This window comes from Diospyros lotus, chromosome 3 (genome assembly GCF_014633365.1).
Source record: "Diospyros lotus cultivar Yz01 chromosome 3, ASM1463336v1, whole genome shotgun sequence".
Classification (NCBI taxonomy): Eukaryota; Viridiplantae; Streptophyta; class Magnoliopsida; order Ericales; family Ebenaceae; genus Diospyros; species Diospyros lotus.
In genome coordinates, this window is record NC_068340.1 from 17,731,681 (window position 1) to 17,751,337 (window position 19,657).

Here is a 19,657-nt window from a genome sequence, read left to right on the forward strand (position 1 = left end):
TATAACCCCTAGGTGGCAAAGAGCCCATATCAAGGTGCTAACCCTTCCTATCAATGTGAGCTCTTGAGAAAGATCAACTTATTATCCTTTAAGAGTAATTTTTATCCATTGAGCAACAACCCTTCCACTTGGCACTGTCAAATCACCAAGATTAACTTTCGTTTTTGCTCGAATGGTATGTCTTGCAATTAAGCTCCCAAGCCTTTGCACTTGAGAATTGATGAGGGGATATTTTACTGAGGGCAAAATTACTATATTACCCTCGGAGTCTATCAAACCGGTGTCGTCACGTGGCACTCTCAGGAAGCGTCACGTGTCATCTAGATCTTCAGTCCATATTTGATTTTGAACGAGGCTGACTCGGTCAATCGAGATTATCTCCATTATTCAGAGGTTATCTTATCTCTTCAGAGGATGCTCTATGCCATCTTTAAATAGCGGTCAACTTCTACAGGTATGGATGATCTGACTACTATGTGATTTTCCATTTCGGCCATTCTTCTTCTACTAACTTGAGGATCAGAGTTCTCCCGGGGGATTAAAGGCCCCGCCCTTGCAGGTACTTACTTCGAGGTAAACCTCGGTGATCGGTCCAGTATCATCATTTGGCGCCTACCGTGGGGCCGATTGCTCTATCTGCTCTTGTTCGTTGAGTACCTTAGACGAGCTCAAGTTTCCTCCCGTTATGGTGATAAGAAGAAATCCACCGCGAGCTGTTAGTACCCAACTTGTCCTAGATCAGAGTCAACACCAACCACCGAGAGTGGACTCGTAGGGGGTCATCCCCCAGATCACTCGCCATCACAAGATCGTGTCGCCTAGTTAGAGGGACAGGTCCAACGCTTGACGGAGTTGCTCAACACCTTTTTGACCCAATAGCAGCCTCCGGAGGTAAGGCAAGAGGAGCACTCCAACCACGATAGTCGACACCAAGGGGACCGCCACTCTAGATTCCAAGGTGGCGGGTCCCCTCGTGCTGGGAGGGAGTCCCACCGAGAAGAGAGAAGGAGCGGACCCTCCAGGCGTGATGAGTATGGGAGGCCGAGCTCAGAGGAGAAAGAGTCCTCTGGTCCCGAGTATGCCCGAGCCGGAGGGGCTCAGCGAGAAAGGCGTCTGCGGCATTTGGAGAGGGAGGTTGCAGAGTTGAGACAGAAGGAGGAAGAGCCACATGACATTGTTTCCAATCAGCCATTAAGTCGGGAGATCATAGCGATTATTCCATCTGAGCACCTCCGAATCCCAGCCATCAAACCCTATGGAGGCACAACCGACCCTGCTGACCACTTGAATCTCTTCGCCTCTCACATGATGGTCCAGGCGGCACTTGATGCTATGTGGTGTAGAGTCTTCCCGACCACTTTGGAAGGACATGCACGAGCCTGGTATTCAAGCTTGGCGCACCGGTCAATTGCTAATTTCAGACAACTTCGGAACAAGTTCTTGGCGCATTTCGCTCCCATCTGGAGACACCGAAGATCAACCATGACCCTTGTGAATCTCAAGCAGAACCAAGGGGAGTCATTAACAGATTTTGTGGCTAGATTTAATATGGAGGCATTGAGAATTGAGAATCTTGATCAGAGTATTGCCATGGTGGCCTTTCAGAATGCCTTGAGGGCTGGTCCTTTTACCCAGTCACTGGCTAAGCGGCCTCCCCAGACGTTCACGGAGATCCTAAGCCGAGCCACCAAGTACATTAATGCCAAGGAGGTAATGCAGGCCAAGAGAATTGAATACTCGGATAAGAAAAAGAAGAAAAGTCAGAATATGGAGCAGAAACCAGAAGATAAACCAGGTCGTCGAGAGGAAAGGTCGGGCCCTCGATGGAATCTAGTCAGGTTCACCCTGCTTAATACTCCTCAGGCAGAGATCCTGGCTACAATTGAGAATAAGGATTACTTGAAAAAACTGAGACCTATGAAGGCCTCGGCTAACAAAAGAAGTAAAGACAAGTATTGTCGATTCCATCGAGATCATGGACATGACACAGAGGAGTGCCATTAGCTGAAAGAGGAGATTCAAGAGCTCATCAATCGAGGTTTCCTAAGGAGATTCGTGGCTAAGGATACTGAGCCATAAATGGGCGAACGTCGGAGATCAAGGAGCCCTCCCCGTAGACGTGGTAGATCCCAGGAAAGGCGCAGGACCAGAACTCCGCCCAGGAGATAGAGTCGCCAGAGGGAGAGAAGTCCTCCACAACATTTAATTTTTCACACTTTAGCCGCTGGGATGGTGCCAGGTAAGGAGTCGGGAGAAAGTTCTAATCTGCATCGACACGTTGGAGTTAAGAGGGCTCGGCCAAGGGACGTTATCTCTTTTACAGATAACGACTTGCCCGGGTATTCGGTTTCTAATGATCCGCTGGTCATCACAGTGAAGTTGGGAAAATGGGAGCTTCGGCGGATCCTCGTGGACCCAGGGAGCTCCTCCGAGGTTTTATATCGACAGGCCTTCTTGGGCATGGGATACTAGATAGAACAGTTGAAGCCAGCTCGGGTCCCTTTGATTGGATTCGACGGGGAAGTGGTATATGCGGACGGTATGTTTCAGCTCTTGTTAACTCTGGGAGAGGGTTCTCGGTCTACCCAGGTCATGTTAGACATTTTGGTAGCAGAGGTCCCCTCGGCCTACAATATGATCTTGGGGAGATTGGGGTTAAATGCTTTACGGGCCGTGCCGAGCACTTACCACATGGTGCTTAAGTTCCCTACTACTACGGGGATTGGTGAAGTCAAAGGAGACCTAAAGTCCGCCCAGGAGTGCTACATGACATCCATCAACACTGCTAGGGGTATCGTGCAAGAGCGGTCAGGGGTTTACCCCAAGGAATTTGGAGCTGCGTATTTTTCCCAATAAAATCTCATTATGTTTCTTTTCACATGTGCATATTTTTTATTCTACAGAATATAAAACGAAAAAAAAGAGGTGAATGGGAAGGAATTGTTTTCCCCTGCCCTCAGAAACCTCCAAAGAGATTTCTTGAAGTCATTTCGTCATCAAAGATAGCGAGGACGCAGAAAGAGCAATGGACCAGATATGGTCCTAGGGGACCACCCCTAAAATAAAAAGGAAGAGCAAGGGACCAGACATGGCCCCAAGGGACCACCCCTAAAATAAAAAGGAAGAGCAAGGGACCAGACATGACCCCAGGGGACCACCCCTTAAATAAAAAGGAAAGAAGGGCTAAGGGGGGTGGAAATAACCCCCAAAGAAGCCGACCTAAGGGGTCCCGGAAGAGACTCCTAAGTCCTCACCTCCATACCGGAGTGAAAGAGGGCTAAAAAAAAGGGGGGCAGATGTGACCCAGGGGACCACCCCTAATAAAAAGGAACCAAGTAGAACGGCATCCATCATCATGAGAATTACAGAAAGAGGTGCAAGAAATCAGATAACAGAGACCACCCAACTCGAACTATTGCAAAAAAAGGCATAACTTCGAGGCATTTTATTTAACAAATGATCAAAGGTCTAGTACAACTCAAGATCACGACAAAAAGGTACATATGAACCTAGAACTAATAACTAGTTTTCTTCTTCGGACTCCTTAGATTCAATGGCAGGGGCTTTGGAGGATGATGCCCGGGTGAGCTCTGCGATCACGTCCTCCATAGGTCTGACGGGGGAGAAATTGAGGTCAGGGTAGGCTTGTTGCACTTCCTCCTTGCTCCGAATGAAGCCTTTCTTCCAGACACCCTACAACTCATGTCTAATAAACCCTTTCACCTCGGGAAGCTGGGTGGGGTTTGCATATCTCTCCTCTAGCTCCCGAACACGCTGTTTAAACTGCAATAACTCTCCCTCCGTTGCATGGCGGCTAATCTCAAGGCTTTGGAGGCGTTCCTCCAGCTCCGCATTTCGTTGATGCTGAGCCCTCAGATCCTCGTCCCACTGCTCAACGATCCTATGGCACTCAGCAATGGCATTGTCCAACTCGAGCATTTTTCGGGAATTTCTCTCTATTCGCCTCTGGAGCTCATTCTGAACGACAATACTCTGCATGCAAATAGCAAAGATTAGAATATGGGGGAACCAAAAGTTCTCCATGATAAAGGACCAAGAGACCAACCTGAACCAAGCCCTGGCAGTAGCACGACTCCAAGGTCTCCGAAGTCAAATCCGCAGCCCCCTCGATGTCCGCCTGAGTTAGTAGACCCTGAATAAGCTAAGTCACCACCCAAGACTCACTACTATGGTTTGACTCATGAACATTCCAATCTGGTCGATGGAGAGCCCGGGCGGGAATTGATGCCTCCCCCTCGACCATGTCAGAAAGAGCCTCAGGGCCTTTGGAGCCCCCTATCTCAGCTCGGGGCAAAGAAGAGTGTGACCCAGAGGCCTTCGATTTTTTGTGCCTGGGTGGGAGCCGAGAGTCTTTGGTATGTCGCTTGGCATTCTTTCGGGCTCGTTTGGCCTCTTCAGCGGCCTGCTTATCGGTCCCCCACAGCTCCGCGTCGTCAATCATCTTGGCTACAAAGCATGACAAAAGAAGATCAAGGGTCAGGATAAAGAAGTACGCATAAATGGGAGACAGAAAGCAGAACAAGAGGATTGAAAAAATCAACTTAAGAGAATGTCGGCTGTTGGACAGGGGTACCGACACACACCCCCGAGAGACAAAGTTTGCTCGTTAATCAATCTGGCAGTACTGACGTACTCCAAACCCATCAACAGCTCAGCATCCCTCCTTTCTAAAGGGGATATTTCACGTGAAAAATTTGTACAGGGAGGCCGACGCCAGGCGCTGGGCACACCCATAATAGCGGAGGAAGATCCCATAAAAAAATATCGATTTTTCCAACCTTTCAAAGAGGACGGGGTGTCTACGAGAAACTTACAGCCGGGGTATGCCATGAACGAGTAGCGAAATTTGAATTTATCAACGCATACAAGGTGAAAAAATTTTAAGAAAAGCTCGGCTTTAGGGACGATATCTCTCCCCCGGCAGCATATAACGAAAGAGACTAAATTCCTCCACCCGTTGGGCATTAGCTGAGAAGGAGATAACCCTACAAGGCAAAAGATCTCAGCTAGGGTGCCTTCGAAAGGGATCCGACACCCGGCTTCATAGATGGTTAAACCCCCATGAGGGGATTGATGGGCTCTAAGTTTGGAGGGTGCAGAGTACCAGTAGCCCTTGGTGGGGAGATGATATTTTTGGGCGAACCCGGAGATCTCATTCTCGGACAAGGAAGAATAATCAGGGGTTAGGTCATCAGGGATACCATTATTGTGGAGCTCTAACTCTAGGTCAGTATCGTTATCAAAAGAGGACGCATCAAGATGGGGCCGGGAGGTCCCAGCGTCTCCTATTTGCATACCAGACTGGGAAGAGAAGCTAGAAGAGTCCAAACTATTCTCATCCGAGTTACTAGAGGAGGTCATGGGGATCGACTTACTAAAACAGCGTGATTTGGGGAAGAGAGACAATGAAAAACCACAGAAAAATAAGAGAAGAGAGACAAAAGAATACCGGCGGATGAGAAGAATTCCAAAGATGAAAGGGAATGCGCGAGAGAACCCTTATGAGGGAGCCAGTCCGTCCCCTGTTGAGCTTGAAAGCGCCGCTCAAAGTCTCTCGTGCTCTGTGAGAAGCCTACAAAAAAAAAAATTAAATTAGTTAGAGAGGCAGGCAAAAAAAAAAAAAAAAAATTAAGAAGGCAGCAGGACCCGCGCGCGGTCGAGGCACGTGGCCTCGGCTAGCGCGCGCGAGCCGCGCAGCCCTGAGGCCGCGGCCTCCACCAGCGTGGCCAAGACCGCTGGCCTAGGCCACACCAAAAAAAAATGTATAAAAATAAAAAATAAAAAACAAAGAGAGAAAAAAAAAACAAAAAAGAAAGAAGAGAGGGAAAACCTCTTACCTTTTTACTCCACCCCAAGCATACTCTCACTCCAATAATTCTTAGAAGGAGGGGACCATGCCCACATTCCTTTTTATAGAGTCCTTGGAGGGCCATGTGAAGGGTGATGGGACTTTGGGTTGGGAAATGAGCCAATAATGGAGTTCATTATTCTTATTCATTTTTATTTTGCAGAACTCCTTTTTACAGGAAAGCAGAAAAGCTTAGAGGACTACTCCTTCAGCTGCCCGAGCTCCTCACCCTCACAGCTCAAGGAGTTGGGGGGCAAGTGAAGAGGGGATATTTTACTAAGAGCAAAATTACTATACTACTCTCGGAGTATACCAACCCGGTGCCGCCACGTGGCACTCTCAGGAAGCGCCACGTGTCATCTAGATCTTCAGTCCATATTTGATTTTGAACGAGTCTGACTCGATCAACCGAGATTATCTCCATTATTCAGAGCTTATCTTATCTCTTCAGGGTATGCTCTACGCCATCTTTAAATAGCAGTCAACTTCTACAAGTATGGATGATCTGACTACTGTGTGATTTTCCATTTCAGGCATTCTTCTTCTACTAATTTGAGCGTTAGAGTTCTCCTGGGGGATTAAAGGCCCCGCTCTTGCAGGTACTTACTTCAAGACAGACCTCGGTGATCGGTCCAGTATCATCAAGAATCAATCTCCATTTGGCCTGAGGAAACCTTTGCATGACTCCGTTATCTTTGGGAGGCTTACCTTCCATAGAAATTATGAAACTTGACTAATAATTGTGATTTTCATCGATAAAAAATCTTTAAATTGAATTGAAACCTACATTAAAAAATACAAAGCCGCCCATATAACAAAAGTGTCAAATGCCAGTGACACTGGACAATTTTCCTAAGGGATTATATATGGACTTTGTACTAGAAGCTAACTGGGCCGTCACTAGCTTTTGATGATGTTTTAAATTGTGGGCAGTTGCATGCTCTTTCCGCATCTCCCTAAATTAGCCAAAAATTAATGTTAATTATGTGTCGAAATCAGTGACAGGTGACAAACTGATGTGGCCTTGGCATCTTTCTGCTTATCTCCATCTATACGTCTGGCTATGCCGGCCAAGCTCGGTGATGGAATAAACTAAGCGATGGCCTAGCCAAAAATCTGCTTCTCATGTGACCATTTCTTAATTAAGTCATCTCTTTGCTCATCCATGCCAGCTTCATCAGCTTCCAAAGTACCGGCCTGCTATATTAATTTCCCTTTATAATTCCCTGCCATAGCCTAGATCTTCCCCTCCTCCTCTCATCGTCTTTGATCTCTAGACAGTATGATCAAAGGCGGAACGTTTCAGCTTGTTCATGGTATTGATCTGATCCCGTCCCATGACCAACAATGGGACTACAGTAATTTCGAGTACCAGGGAATTAGCCCTAAACCATCTTCTGACCAAACCAGCTGCCCCAACTTGGAGAAAAATGAGCTCTCCATGTGGGTAGAACATGTCACGAAGCAGTTGATTGAGGACAACATCCCTGAAACCAGCACTAATGCGAGCTTGCAGTCTGATTCGACAATGGCGTATGGCGACGACGAGTCGAGGCCAAGGAAAGCTCCGAGGAGAAGCTGCACAGCAGAGCAGCAGCAGCTTGAGCAAGCTGATCAGTGCTCCAATGGAGGGTCCAAAGAATTGAGCAGCTTGAACGACCATGGCTTGAGCTTGATCACGCTGCTCTTCGAGTGTGCCGTTGCTATATCGCTTGATAACCTCGGCGAGGCTCACCGGATGCTGCTCGAGCTCACTCAGTTGTGTTCCCCTTACGCTTCGTCTTGCGCCGAGAGGGTGGTGACTTATTTCTCCAAGGCCATGGCTAGTAGGGTTATCAACTCGTGGCTAGGGATTTGCAGCCCTTTGATCAACCAAAAACAGGTTCACTGTGCCTTCCACGTCTTCAACAATGTCTCCCCTTTCGTCAAGTTTGCCCACTTCACCTCCAACCAGGCCATTCTCGAGGCGTTTCACAGGCGAGATAGGGTTCATATCATTGATCTCGACATCATGCAAGGCTTGCAATGGCCGGCGCTCTTTCACATCCTTGCCACCCGAATCGACGGCCCCCCGCACGTTAGGATGACCGGGATGGGGGCTTCAATGGAGGTACAAAGGCAAAATTGTAATTTTACTCTTCTCCATACTACTACAATTAAATACTAATTGACTTGGATTATCATCAACAGGTTTTGGCCGAAACGGGGAAGCAGCTGTCGAATTTCGCCAAGCGTCTAGGCCTGTCGTTCGAGTTCCACCCGGTGCCCGAAAAATTCGGCTACATGGACTTGTCGGTGCTGCAGGTCCGCCAGGGAGAAGCCCTGGCGGTGCACTGGCTGCAGCACTCCCTCTACGACGCCACCGGGCCGGACTGGAGGACGATGAAGCTCCTCCAGGGCCTGGCTCCGAGAGTGATCACTCTGGTCGAGCAGGACTTAGCCCTTGGAGGGTCCTTCCTGGACAGATTCGTCAACTCTCTCCATTACTACTCCGCCATGTTCGACTCTCTCGGAGCTTTTCTGCCGACGGACGATCAAAGCCGGCACAAAGTCGAGCACAGCCTGCTTTACAGGGAGATCAACAACATTCTGGCGATAGGCGGGCCGGCGAGAAGCGGCGACGATAAGTTCCGGCAATGGAGGAGCGAGCTGGCGAGAAATGGGTTCTTGCAGGTGCCGATGAGTGGGAATGCCATGGCGCAGGCGCAGCTTATACTGAACATGTTCCCTCCTGCTCATGGCTATGGCCTGGTGCAAGGAGATGGCAGCTGCCTCAGGCTTGGCTGGAAGGACACTAGCTTGTTCACTGCTTCTGTTTGGACATCATCACAGGCTTCTTCTTCTTCTTCTAGTTCTAGATAGCTAGCTGCTTGTTTTTCTTTCTTGGAAGGTTTCTTTCTAACCAAACAAGAACAGTAATCTCTTTCCATTTTCTAGGCTTTTCTAGCTAGCTATATGCCAACTTGTAATTATTCTTCATTAATATAATAGATTACAGATGCCATATTAGATGGTCAGTGGTTTAATTGATGAAATTAAAATTAAGTATAGAATAAATTCGCAACATATACGGATCAAGTTTGATATTTTTTTATCTTTAGGATATAAGTGGAGTGGTTGGATAAATAATATGTCAATATTAATCTAGTGAATTACAAGTTCGATCTTTGGCTATATAAGGGTAAAAGGTAAATCTGCAATTTACCTCCCTTAACGTAATCAAAATCACAAACATCGAGAACCGCGTAAGAACTATGATCCCAAATTTAGCATTTTCTTTTTTGGGCCATATATATTTTTTAGCACAAAATTGGTCTATTTTGAGTCTTTTGCTTAAAAATCAACAAGAAAAAAATCTAAAAGGAAGACTCTAATTTTTGTGCTAAAATATCAATTCAAAATGAGTAATTTGTTAATAGCACAACTTATTTATTTATTTATTGCTTTTTGGTAATAACACAAGCAGGGCGTTAACAGGCTCTCTCAATTCTCAAACGAAAGCAGCGGTCCCCCGGGGATGATATCGTCTTTTCCACGTCAGTAGGGTAATACGGTAAATATGAACTGCTTCTCCCCTTTGGTTTGCTCTTAAATTGGGGTTTTGTCGCGATTCTAGGGTTTTAAATCTCGTGGCTTCGTGGGTTTTAGAGTTCCCGAATTGACAAGCACCACGAATCGGTAAACGTTTAACTGTTGTTCGCCGTTCATCCTTAACTCTCAGTGCTGAGTCGTTGTTATCCTCTGTTAGGTACTCGAGGAAACAAAGGGGTAGAAAATTGTTGTTATCATTTATTGCTCGTATTTGCTCTGGAATTATGAGAAATCTAATTCGATTGTCAGTTGTTCTAATCACAGTGATGTGTTCCGGTGATAACGTTTAGTGGTTCTTTCATTGTTCTTTAACCATTTGTCTGGGTTGTTTTGTTTTTGTTTTGGCTTTCTTAGTTTTGAATAATCATTTCCCTTGTTAATGTTGGTGTTTTCTTGTTTTGATTTTGTGTGTTTTTATGTGATATCATCAGCAGGTGGACGGATTCACAGAATGTATCTTCAGTTTTACATAAATGAGAACGGCGACAAAGTGTACACCACCAAGGTGTGTAGTCCTGCGCATTTTTGTTGAGTTTTTAGCTAGATGATTTGTGATGCCATTGACCATATTCTTCATTTCCAATCAAGTCTATAGTGCTACATGAGGATTATGATAATTTGTTGGTTTGTTTGTCTAATCATCTTTTAACATTTAAGATTATAAGAAAAAAGAGGGGATGATGCCACTGAGCTGCTTGACCTAAAGGATGGGATCGTGAGTGGCATGGAAGCGGAAATCTTAAAGCAAAAATGATTTGCGTAACTTCATTCTGCAAACCTCAATATACTGTGATTTGATTTGAGAGATGAAAGAATTAGACATCCACGTAAAACAAAATAAAGTTTACTGAAACATAAAGAATACAAGATTTTATTTGGAAAATCCAAATCGGAGAAAAGAATAACCATGAGACGTTTGTCCAAATGGAATTTCACTTCACAGATTCATGCCCTGCTTTAGGTGTATTACTGCAACGTCCTTTCATGGGTGCTAAAAACTCAAGACTTTCCAGGTTGTCTTGTCACCTGTCCCGGTGGATGACACTTCCAACTTGGCTTGCTAAAAGAGATTAAAACACTTTGTAAGTTTGTTGAGATGCTTTTCTATCAATCTTACCTTTCTCACTTCTCAGTCGCTGCGAAGACTTTGTAGTCCAAATTTTGCTGTGGGTGTGATCTTGAAATGTGTTCCCAGCTCTAGGTTTATCAGCATCATAAAAGCCTAAGGACTTGGTGTTGCTATAGTTGTGCTTATGCTTGTTGTCTTCACTTGAATTATTTCTAGCTAAGTAGTTTTTATAATTGCAACCAATATTTTTGTGAAAGCACTTTGTTCATGTCATTTGCATACATGACTTGATAATATTTGAAAGGCATAGTTAGTTATTGCAGCATGGAGCAAGTCTTTAACAACTTTTCTCCTCTTTTTGGTCCCCTTCAATTAACCTGCAGGAATTTTATGTACACTATTTTATTATGTTTTGGCGATTTCATTTTGATATAACATTCAGTGTTGGCATTTAATGTACTTTACTGTATGCAGAAAGAATCACCACTTGGATTGGCTACACAATCTGCCCATCCAGGTATTCTCTATTTATATTTCATGTGTATTAGTCGACTTCTGGTATTACCCTGAAGTTTTTAATTTTGAGTGAGGACCTTAAATGCAAAAGGAGTTTCCAACTTTCACTGTATTTTTATAAAATCTCCAATTGATTATTCGCATCATAATAAAAAATGCATTTTTGTTTTCTGTGAATTACTTGTGCATAATGATTCAATTAAATGAGATGAAGGTTTTATTCTTCTTTTTTTTTTTTTTTTTTTTTCACTGCAACTCTTTGACCAATTTGACTCCGTTAAGAAACAGAGCTGCACTCATCTGGCTACTAAATTGGGTGATGCACATATCACTCAATCTAGAGATGGTTTTGTCTTTTTCAGAAATTTTGGTTGCTACTGGGGTTAGAATCATGAGAGCTATCATTCCATTTCCAGGGTTGGCTGGACTTTTCTGGTACATGTTGTAAGACATGTTATTTGCTGATCAATATAGGTTTTCAATTTACTGGAACAATATTTTAGGAATTCTAATTCAAAATTACCATTTTGAAGTTAATTTGCATACTGCTATGTCTTTATAAGCTGTGTATTTTGCTTCGATAGTATTTTATTCTTCTGCCTTGAACTATAGCCCAATAAAAATGTTTGAGAGAAGGGAAATGTGCGGCACAAAATATAAAATCTAACTTAAAAATGATTTTTAACATTCATTTTCTTTATTTTTCTTTACAATATATCAAGGTTGTGGTTTGCTACGATACACATTTAATTTTTCTATTTTCAGGGTCATAGAAGTACTAAAAAGAAGATACTCGTGAATCTCTAACTTGCCACTCTTTTGAGAAGACTAGGGCACTGTTGTTTTTTTTTTTTTTTTTTTTTTTTGGTGCAAGCTAGTTAGGTGCAAACTGAGCATTCATTTTTGTTCCATCTTTTTTCTAGTAAAATACAAAGGGCGATCAGAATCAGGGATCTGAAACTAGGTTAATAAGAAAAGAAGAGTGTTTGCTTCCCAAAAAAAAACCACCCCTCCCCCGACTCTGCTAATGCATGTGTGACTTTATGTCTACTTTTCACATCTATTTGGTGATTTATTGGATATGCTCGCCTTCAAAATAGATTTTGACAATTCTTTATCTTTGGTCAACTTTTTGAACTCTAGCCCGCTTCTCTCCCGATGACAAATATTCGAGGCAAAGAGTTCTTCTGAAGAAACGATTTGGACTGCTGCCAACCCAAAAGCCACCTCCAAAGTATTGAGCATTTCACAGGCTGCTTGGTGGGAAGAGAATTGTGTTGTTGGGAATTTGCCGCAAATTATGGGTGCGAAGGTGTTTGCCTTCATACAGTTGCTCTTCAAGTTAGAGCTTTATGAGTGTACCATTGTAGGCCAGTTTTGTCACGGGATTCTGAAATTTAACAATGACAATTTTTGGATAGGTATTGCCGCATGGTTTCAGTTATCGGATATCTGTTTGTTCTTTTGCCTAAAAACATATGCATGCTAGGCTATCATGGCTGTTATCTCCCGACCTGCAGTTTGTCCCTAACACTTTGGATTTATCCTTGTCTCTTGTTCTTTAGACGCCGTGCCTGGCCTTAAATGTGAGGTGAATTTGATTATACGAGTTTTTGAAAAATACTTGAGTTAGATAAGTTAAAATGGTAAAATAAGTAAAAAATATAAGAATTATGAGTAATGTATTATCTTTTTAGTTATTGCGCGAAGGTTAAAATTAAAATTTAGTAAAAATGACGTTACATTCAAGATAACGCGCTGCATTTAGGGGCCTCAAGATGGGGGTGTCCAGGGCCAAAGGTACTCATAATTTCTGAAGCACGAAAATGTTGAAATGGTGTCATTTTTTTTTTTGTTTTTGAAACGTTTTGTTTTCAGAAATATAAAAAAAAAAATGTTTTTAGGCTATTTTGCAATTTCTAATAAATTTTGGAAACATGATTCTGATTTGGGAACATGTTTCTTATCACGACAATGTGTCAGAGTTGGATCTAGTAAAGCTGTATCGGGGAGAATTGGGTGAATTGAAGAGAAGATGAGGGAGAGAACATGGTAGGTTCAGAGAATTAGACGGGAGAAGAATGATCATATGTATTCTAGGATATTCTAATGGAGTAGGATTAGTTAGTTTTTATATTGAATCCTAGCACGGTAAAGGTGCTAATTGGCTGCCCAAAATTTAAACATAACATACTTGTATTTGAATTGAAATAGGCTACAACTGCCTAACCGTATTTCCCGCCAATTACAACTTTATTTCCATGACAATCCCCTCCCTCCCTTCCCCAAGGACATTCAAGCAATTTAAAGTACCCCCCCCCCCCCGGCGGCGGCGGTTACCTTTGGAAATTGGGAGAATAGGTTTGGGATATGTCACATGTTGTTTTCTAGATGTAGATTGGACCAACGCACCAGAACTTGTGTCAATGGAGTTCCTTGTCGATAAATAACCCTATTGTCTATGATGACAAAGGTTTTTAACTTTCTAGATGTAGATTGGACCAACGCACCAGAACTTGTGTCAATGGAGTTCCTTGTCGATAAATAACCCTATTGTCTATGATGACAAAGGTTTTTAACTCTGTACAAGCTTTGATGAGTAAGGCAGGTAAGGCTACACTCACTAGGTTTGTCCCTTGATCTCTTGAGCAGTGACACATGGAACACCGAATGCATCTAAGAGTCGTCAGGTAATTGCAACTTGTATGCGACCTTTCCCACCCTTGCCACAATAGGATAGGGATCATAATACTTGGGGCTTAGTTTAGTAATCTAACCTTGTGCTAAGGCCTTCAGATAGGCATGCCTCAATTTTAAATAAATGTTGTCTCTTACTGCGAATTCTCTGTCACTCCGATTCACAAATTGTTTGGCCAATTCCTAGCATTTGCAAACTATTCTTAGCATTAGCCAATTCCTTTTGAAGCAACTTCAGCACATTCTATCTGTTATAGATTGGAATCCATCGTAGCCATTGTAGGCCTCAAATAGGTGGCAATAAAGGTGGCTTATATCCATAGAGGGCCTCAAAGGGGATCATCTTGATGGAACTGTGGTCATAAGAGATGTACCACCATTGTGCTAAGGATAACTATCTGTGTCATCCTTTAGGTTGTAGGAAGTAGAGGCATCACAAGTAGGTTTCTAAACGCTAATTGACTCTTTATTTGGTTGTTTGTCTCCAGATGGTAAGTTAATGACATGTGTAGTTTTGTACCCAAACACTTTAATAACTCCTTCCAAAACAATCTAGTGAATACTTTGTCCTAGTCTAGCTCGATAGATTAGGGAACTGCATCCAGTTTTACCATTTGATCTAGAAAAAATCATGACACCTATTGTGTTATGAATAGGTGTGGCAAACATATAAAGTAGGAAAATTTGGTGAATCTGTCCATTACCACCAATACACAATCTCTCCCTTCCAACCTTGGCAACCCTTCTATGAAATCCATTGGCACACTAGCCCATGCTTATTTTGGGGTAGCTTAGGGTTGTAGTAGCCTAGGGGTAGTCATTGTCTCATGCTTACACCTTTTGCATGTATCACATTTCATAACATACTCTACTACTCATTTCTTTTGCTTTAGCCAATGAAATAATTGTTTAACTCGATGGTAAGTGTTATGTATACCTGAGTGACCATCTAAGAGAGATCCATGTAGGGCTTGGAGGATTTTATCCTTTAGCTGTTCACTATTCCCAATTACCAATCTCCCTTGGTACCACATTACTTCGTTGCTTAGTGTGTACCTTGGCCTACTATCAAGGTCTATGATGAGTTGTTCCAGCAATTCCTTCAACCATTCATCCTTCTCATAGCTGGTAGTGATTTCCTAATACCAATCAAGAATGACTGAGGTAATTGATGTCATGGTTCCTTCATCTACACACCGAGATAAGGCGTTAGCAACCTTGTTCTCATTTCCCTTCCAATATTGAATTACACAGTCCAGCTGTAACACCTAAAAAATTCTTGAAGTTATAAATGTAATTCTACGTAGGGTATAAGTGAAATTTTTGAAAGATTAGGGCTATAGGGTACACTATCACGGTCTTAAGTGACCGGGTTGATTACAGGGAGTGCCCCGGATCCTAGATATCAAAGAAAAATGATATAGTATTGATAAGCATTTCGAGACACAATTTTAGGTGTCGAAAAAAATTGGATCGAGAACGGTTTTCGGTACAACTAATTTCAAAACTGAAAAATCGAATGATCATAAAGGATGTAATCCCCGACATTTTTAGATTCAAATATTTGAGGAAATAGGACATTTCAAAGGATTATGAAAGTTTGAAGATAAAAGTTCAGTTTCTGAATCAAGAGCAAAATCGTAAATACAGAAATTTGGGTAAAAGTGTAATTTACCTAAAATCTTGGGGTATTAGCGTAATAAATCATTTCTCCAGGGGCATAAGTGCAATTAAAAAAATGGCATAGGGACCAAGTTGAAAGGGGTCTAAGTGCAATTACTCAAAAAGTTTAGGCCAAGGTACAATTCTTGAAACCTTTTCCTATGGGTATTTGGGAGATTCAGGAAAAACCTCCTGATGATATTAAAGATAAGGATGAATCCTCATGATGACTTTAAAGATAAGGATAAAGTCATAAGGATGAAACATCATGATAACATTAGAGATAAGCATAAACCTACATGATGACTTTAGAGAAAAGGATAAAGTCTCATGATGACTTTACAGATAAGGATAAAGGTACATGATAACTTTAGAGATAAGGATAAAGCCTCATGATGACTTTAAAGATAGGGATAAAGCTTCATGATGACTTTAAGGATAAGATTTGATTGGATAAGATTTGATATATTACTACATAATCTTAGCACTATAAATAGCATGTTCATGGCCAAGGGTTTCTCATTCAAAGTTGTGATAAATTCGTACTGGACGAGAGTGATTCGAGCTTGGTGAATAGAGGGCTTTTGTTCCTAGAGAAGAAGAAGCGTGTAAAGAACACACGAGGCATTACACGCACAAAGCACTTAGGTAGTGCGTGCAGGCGTGTGATGAGGTGGTTTGATCAAAAGACTTGAGGAGTTGCATGAAAATCGAGTCTGGGCACAAAATTTGAGATGTTCTGAGTTTTATTCAAGGTGAGTAGTTCTATCCTAAATACTTGTTTTGATTCTACCTAAACTTGATTTGATTACATGCAAAAGGGTTTTGTTGCATTCAAACGGTTTAACTGGTGACGGTTGGTTTCATGTATGAGGTTTGTCCCAAAACGTTTTATACATGTGTATTGAATTTGTGCGATAAATTATATACATGAAATGTTGTTTTTATATAATGTATCAAGTTGTGGTATGTGGCATTGGTATGTGTTTGTGTTGTCCATATGGGATGTCAACCTGAGATATTGTTCGGATAGTGTAGTCGTAATTCCTCAAGGGTCTTGTCGGAATAATGTATAAGGGTATCCCGTGCCAGGTGTGCTTGTCATGATGGCTGCCTAGGGTTTTGTGCCGAGCTGTGTGGCTAGGGAAGTTACACTAAGGCGATTGGTTGTCCATGTGGGATATGGGTTGGCAATGGGGTAATGTTTTCGGAATGTTTTTGAGTGAGAACGTAATCCCTGACTTGATTGTGGTGAGCCAGGTTCTTACGTTGATGTTAACCCTCATGGGGCCAGGAATGGTAACGATTGTTCCCTAGGTGTCAGGGAGATGCATTGACTTTGCCCCTCTTAAGTTAGGATTGTGTTGTGCCAATGTGTCGGTATGGTGATGTTGCCTTTAGAGAGATTTCTCTTTCCTTATGTTGGGTTAAGCGTTGTATGGGATTCTCTTGGGCTAGGGCTTATCGGGTTATGTAATACCCAAGAATTTTCAAAGGGCTCAAAAGTAATTTATTTTAGGGCAAAAATGCAATTTACGGATAAATTGAGGTTATAGGTATAGTTATGAGCAACTAAATAGACTGCAGGCAGTGCCCTAGAGCTGAGACGTCTAAGGAAATCAATGTGGTATTAATGAGTATTTCGAGATATAATTTATGGCATCAAAAGAAATGAGATCATGAACGATTTTCGGTACATCTAAAATGCAGCTACCATTTAGGCTGTAAAATTGAATTGTTATAAGCGACTTTCGGGAAGTCAACGGAAGATTGAAGAGGCTTCGGTTTCTCATAAGGATCAACCTTTCAGCACTTTCAAGAAGAAACGAGAGAGTTTAAGATCAAAACAAAGATTTGGGCCTAAGTGTAGTTTTCTGAAATTACCAGAGAGAGGTCAAAACGATATTTTTTCAAAATTTTCGGAGATCAAATATAAGTTTTAGGACTTGAGGGTCTTAAATGCAATTGTGAAAAGTTCAGGGGCTAAGTGAAAAGAGCCAAAGTGGTAATAGCCAAAGTTGGAGGGGCCAAAATGCAATTAAGCAAAGTTAGCCAATGGGAAATCGACCAACAGGTCACCGGTCATCGATTTCTGCCATTTCAGCCATAGGGTTTTCAAGAGGGTTGGTCAGGGAAGACTTTTTGTAAAGGCAAAAGGCAACAACGGCCATAGGGGCGGCCGAAATTTGAAGAAAAATTGACCAGAAAGCTGGCTGATTTGTCGCTCCTGCAAGTGGGCTTTTGTTAGTTGGATAAGGCTGATTTTAGGGCAATCTGAGGAAGGTGGAAGCTCTAAGGCACATGGGTTGGTCAATTTCGAGCGTTTGAATGCTCAATTTCGCCTATAAATAGGGTTTCTGTGATGGCCGAATTTGGAAGCATTTTAGGCTTCAAATTCCTCCTCGATTATGAACGAATTAAGGCTCAATTTTAAGGGGCTTTTGATGCCCAAGCAGAGATGAAGGTTTCTGGAAACTTTGGTGAGTTTTGGAGGAGGTTTGAGCGGGTTTCAAAGGTCGTCGGTAAGAGGGAGGCAGTCTGCCTGACCAAACATTTGAGGCCCCATTTGGACATCTTCTGGTGGTCCTTTCAGGCCTCAAGAGGGCCCATTTGGATCGATTGGACGAGATGAGCAAGATGGAGTTGGAATCCAGGAGCGTCGGTGTACCGGCGCCGAAGAAGAAGGCCTAGCGCGTGGCTTTCATGCGCTATCTTCACGCTCAAAGTCACGCGCCAGCACGTGGGGGGCGTGTGCATGCCTAGAAAATTGTGCAAAATCCTAGAAAAAAAGAGAAAAATAAGTTATCGGGGTTTGTGCAAAAAGTTTTAGTGTTTGCCATCCCCGATGTCTCAATTTTCACATCAGCCAACCTCGTTTTGCGTGAAATCAAAGCAACGAGGTAAGTTCAGTAATTTTCTCTTGAAGTTCATAGGTTATTATGAATTGTTGTGAAAAGAGATTTGAGAAAATAGTTCCGAGGGTATTTATTCGGATTTTTAGAAAGGAAAATGGAAGAAAATGAAAGAAAATAGGAAGAAATTGGAATATTGAGATATTTTGTGATAAATATCATTTATAGGATTATTGTGCTCGAGGAAGAGTGATTGGTGTAACTTTTGAGGGTTAGCACAAAAATCGAGGTTAGGCACGCATATCGAAGCGATGCGTACTTTTCAAGGTATTATAAACTTAGTGCAAAATGTAAGTGGTCCAACTCAAAACCAATTTTATGCAAATAATTAGATCATATTGGCATGCTATGCTAAGTTACGCATCATATATAGTGCATTTATATGTATTGATGATGAATTATGCATAAGTTCACGATGATATTATTGATCATACCACGCATAGGGGTTTGGGATTATAGACTAGCGCCGCTACTCTGCCAATGGTGCACCCATACACCTCAGCCTGATAAGGAGGCTGTTAAAATGGAGAGTAGCAGTTGGGTGCGGTCGACTCAAACGAAAGGAATGATGTTATGTTGCATTTTGTATTCATGCACTAAATATGTTTATGTACCCTTACTTAGATGATTCGTCATCTAACTTGGGTTTTGCCCCTGGAATATTCAAACGTTCCAAATGGAGATTGTAGTAGAAACGAGGATGAATGAGGCATGATATGGTACTCAGCAAATTGCAAAATGAAATGATTGAATGTTATGTAGCTTATGTGTTTAAGTTCTGCTACTTTGAAATCTTAACTATTTGAGAAATGATGATGTACAACCTTATTTAAGGTTAATGATAAAGTTATGGTTCAAGGCACGTGATGACATGGCTAATGGATTCTACATGTAGATCCGATGTTCTGCTTATTTATGAAGATTTGGTTATGTTATGTTAGATTGTGTATTATGGGATATGTCCGAAGCGATCATGTAACGTTAATATAGTTCGATTCATCCTTCTACTATTGGTGAATACCTAGCCTAGCATTTATGATGTATGGTGATTTTCATGCTATGTAGGTAAATAGAAAGTTTGGGAATTAATATGATGTTGAGGTTGTTCTTAAGGAGAAAAATATATATCACAAATTTCTTAAGTTATAACATGCCCGAGAAAGTGGAGTGTTACATGTTATGTCAGTTTTGTTTCATGTTTTGCATACATTCAAGAAAAATGTGTTTTGAACTATCACTTAGATAATTCAACATCATATTTGGACTTAGTCCCTGGAATATTCAAACGTTTCAAGTAAAGGCAGTGACACTAAGGGGAAAGGAATTGTCGAGGATTGATGG

The 19,657-nt window shown here is 42.2% G+C and overlaps 2 protein-coding genes across 3 annotated transcripts; both read left to right on the top strand.

Annotated features, from left to right (window-relative positions):
* The first annotated feature begins 7,032 nt into the window (after positions 1 to 7,032).
* On the top strand, positions 7,033 to 12,494 carry LOC127796227 (protein SCARECROW-like). Its single transcript, XM_052328263.1, has 7 exons — positions 7,033 to 7,979; positions 8,060 to 9,422; positions 9,892 to 9,965; positions 10,474 to 10,542; positions 11,004 to 11,046; positions 11,408 to 11,480; positions 12,189 to 12,494. Exons 1-2 carry the CDS (start codon positions 7,152 to 7,154, stop codon positions 8,729 to 8,731), a joined length of 1,500 nt encoding a protein of 499 aa, XP_052184223.1. The 5' UTR covers positions 7,033 to 7,151; the 3' UTR covers positions 8,732 to 9,422; positions 9,892 to 9,965; positions 10,474 to 10,542; positions 11,004 to 11,046; positions 11,408 to 11,480; positions 12,189 to 12,494.
* Positions 9,475 to 12,494, top strand: LOC127796228 (H/ACA ribonucleoprotein complex subunit 3-like protein). 2 transcript variants are annotated; one of them, XM_052328264.1, is made up of 4 exons: positions 9,475 to 9,547; positions 9,892 to 9,965; positions 11,004 to 11,046; positions 12,189 to 12,494. In XM_052328264.1, the coding sequence occupies exons 2-4, from the start codon at positions 9,912 to 9,914 to the stop codon at positions 12,284 to 12,286; spliced, it is 195 nt and encodes a 64-aa protein (XP_052184224.1). In that variant the 5' UTR covers positions 9,475 to 9,547; positions 9,892 to 9,911; the 3' UTR covers positions 12,287 to 12,494. The 2 variants fall into 2 exon arrangements, with proteins under 2 accessions (XP_052184224.1, XP_052184225.1); XM_052328265.1 differs by having other exon boundaries at positions 9,513 to 9,547; positions 9,895 to 9,965.
* Positions 12,495 to 19,657: the final 7,163 nt, after the last annotated feature.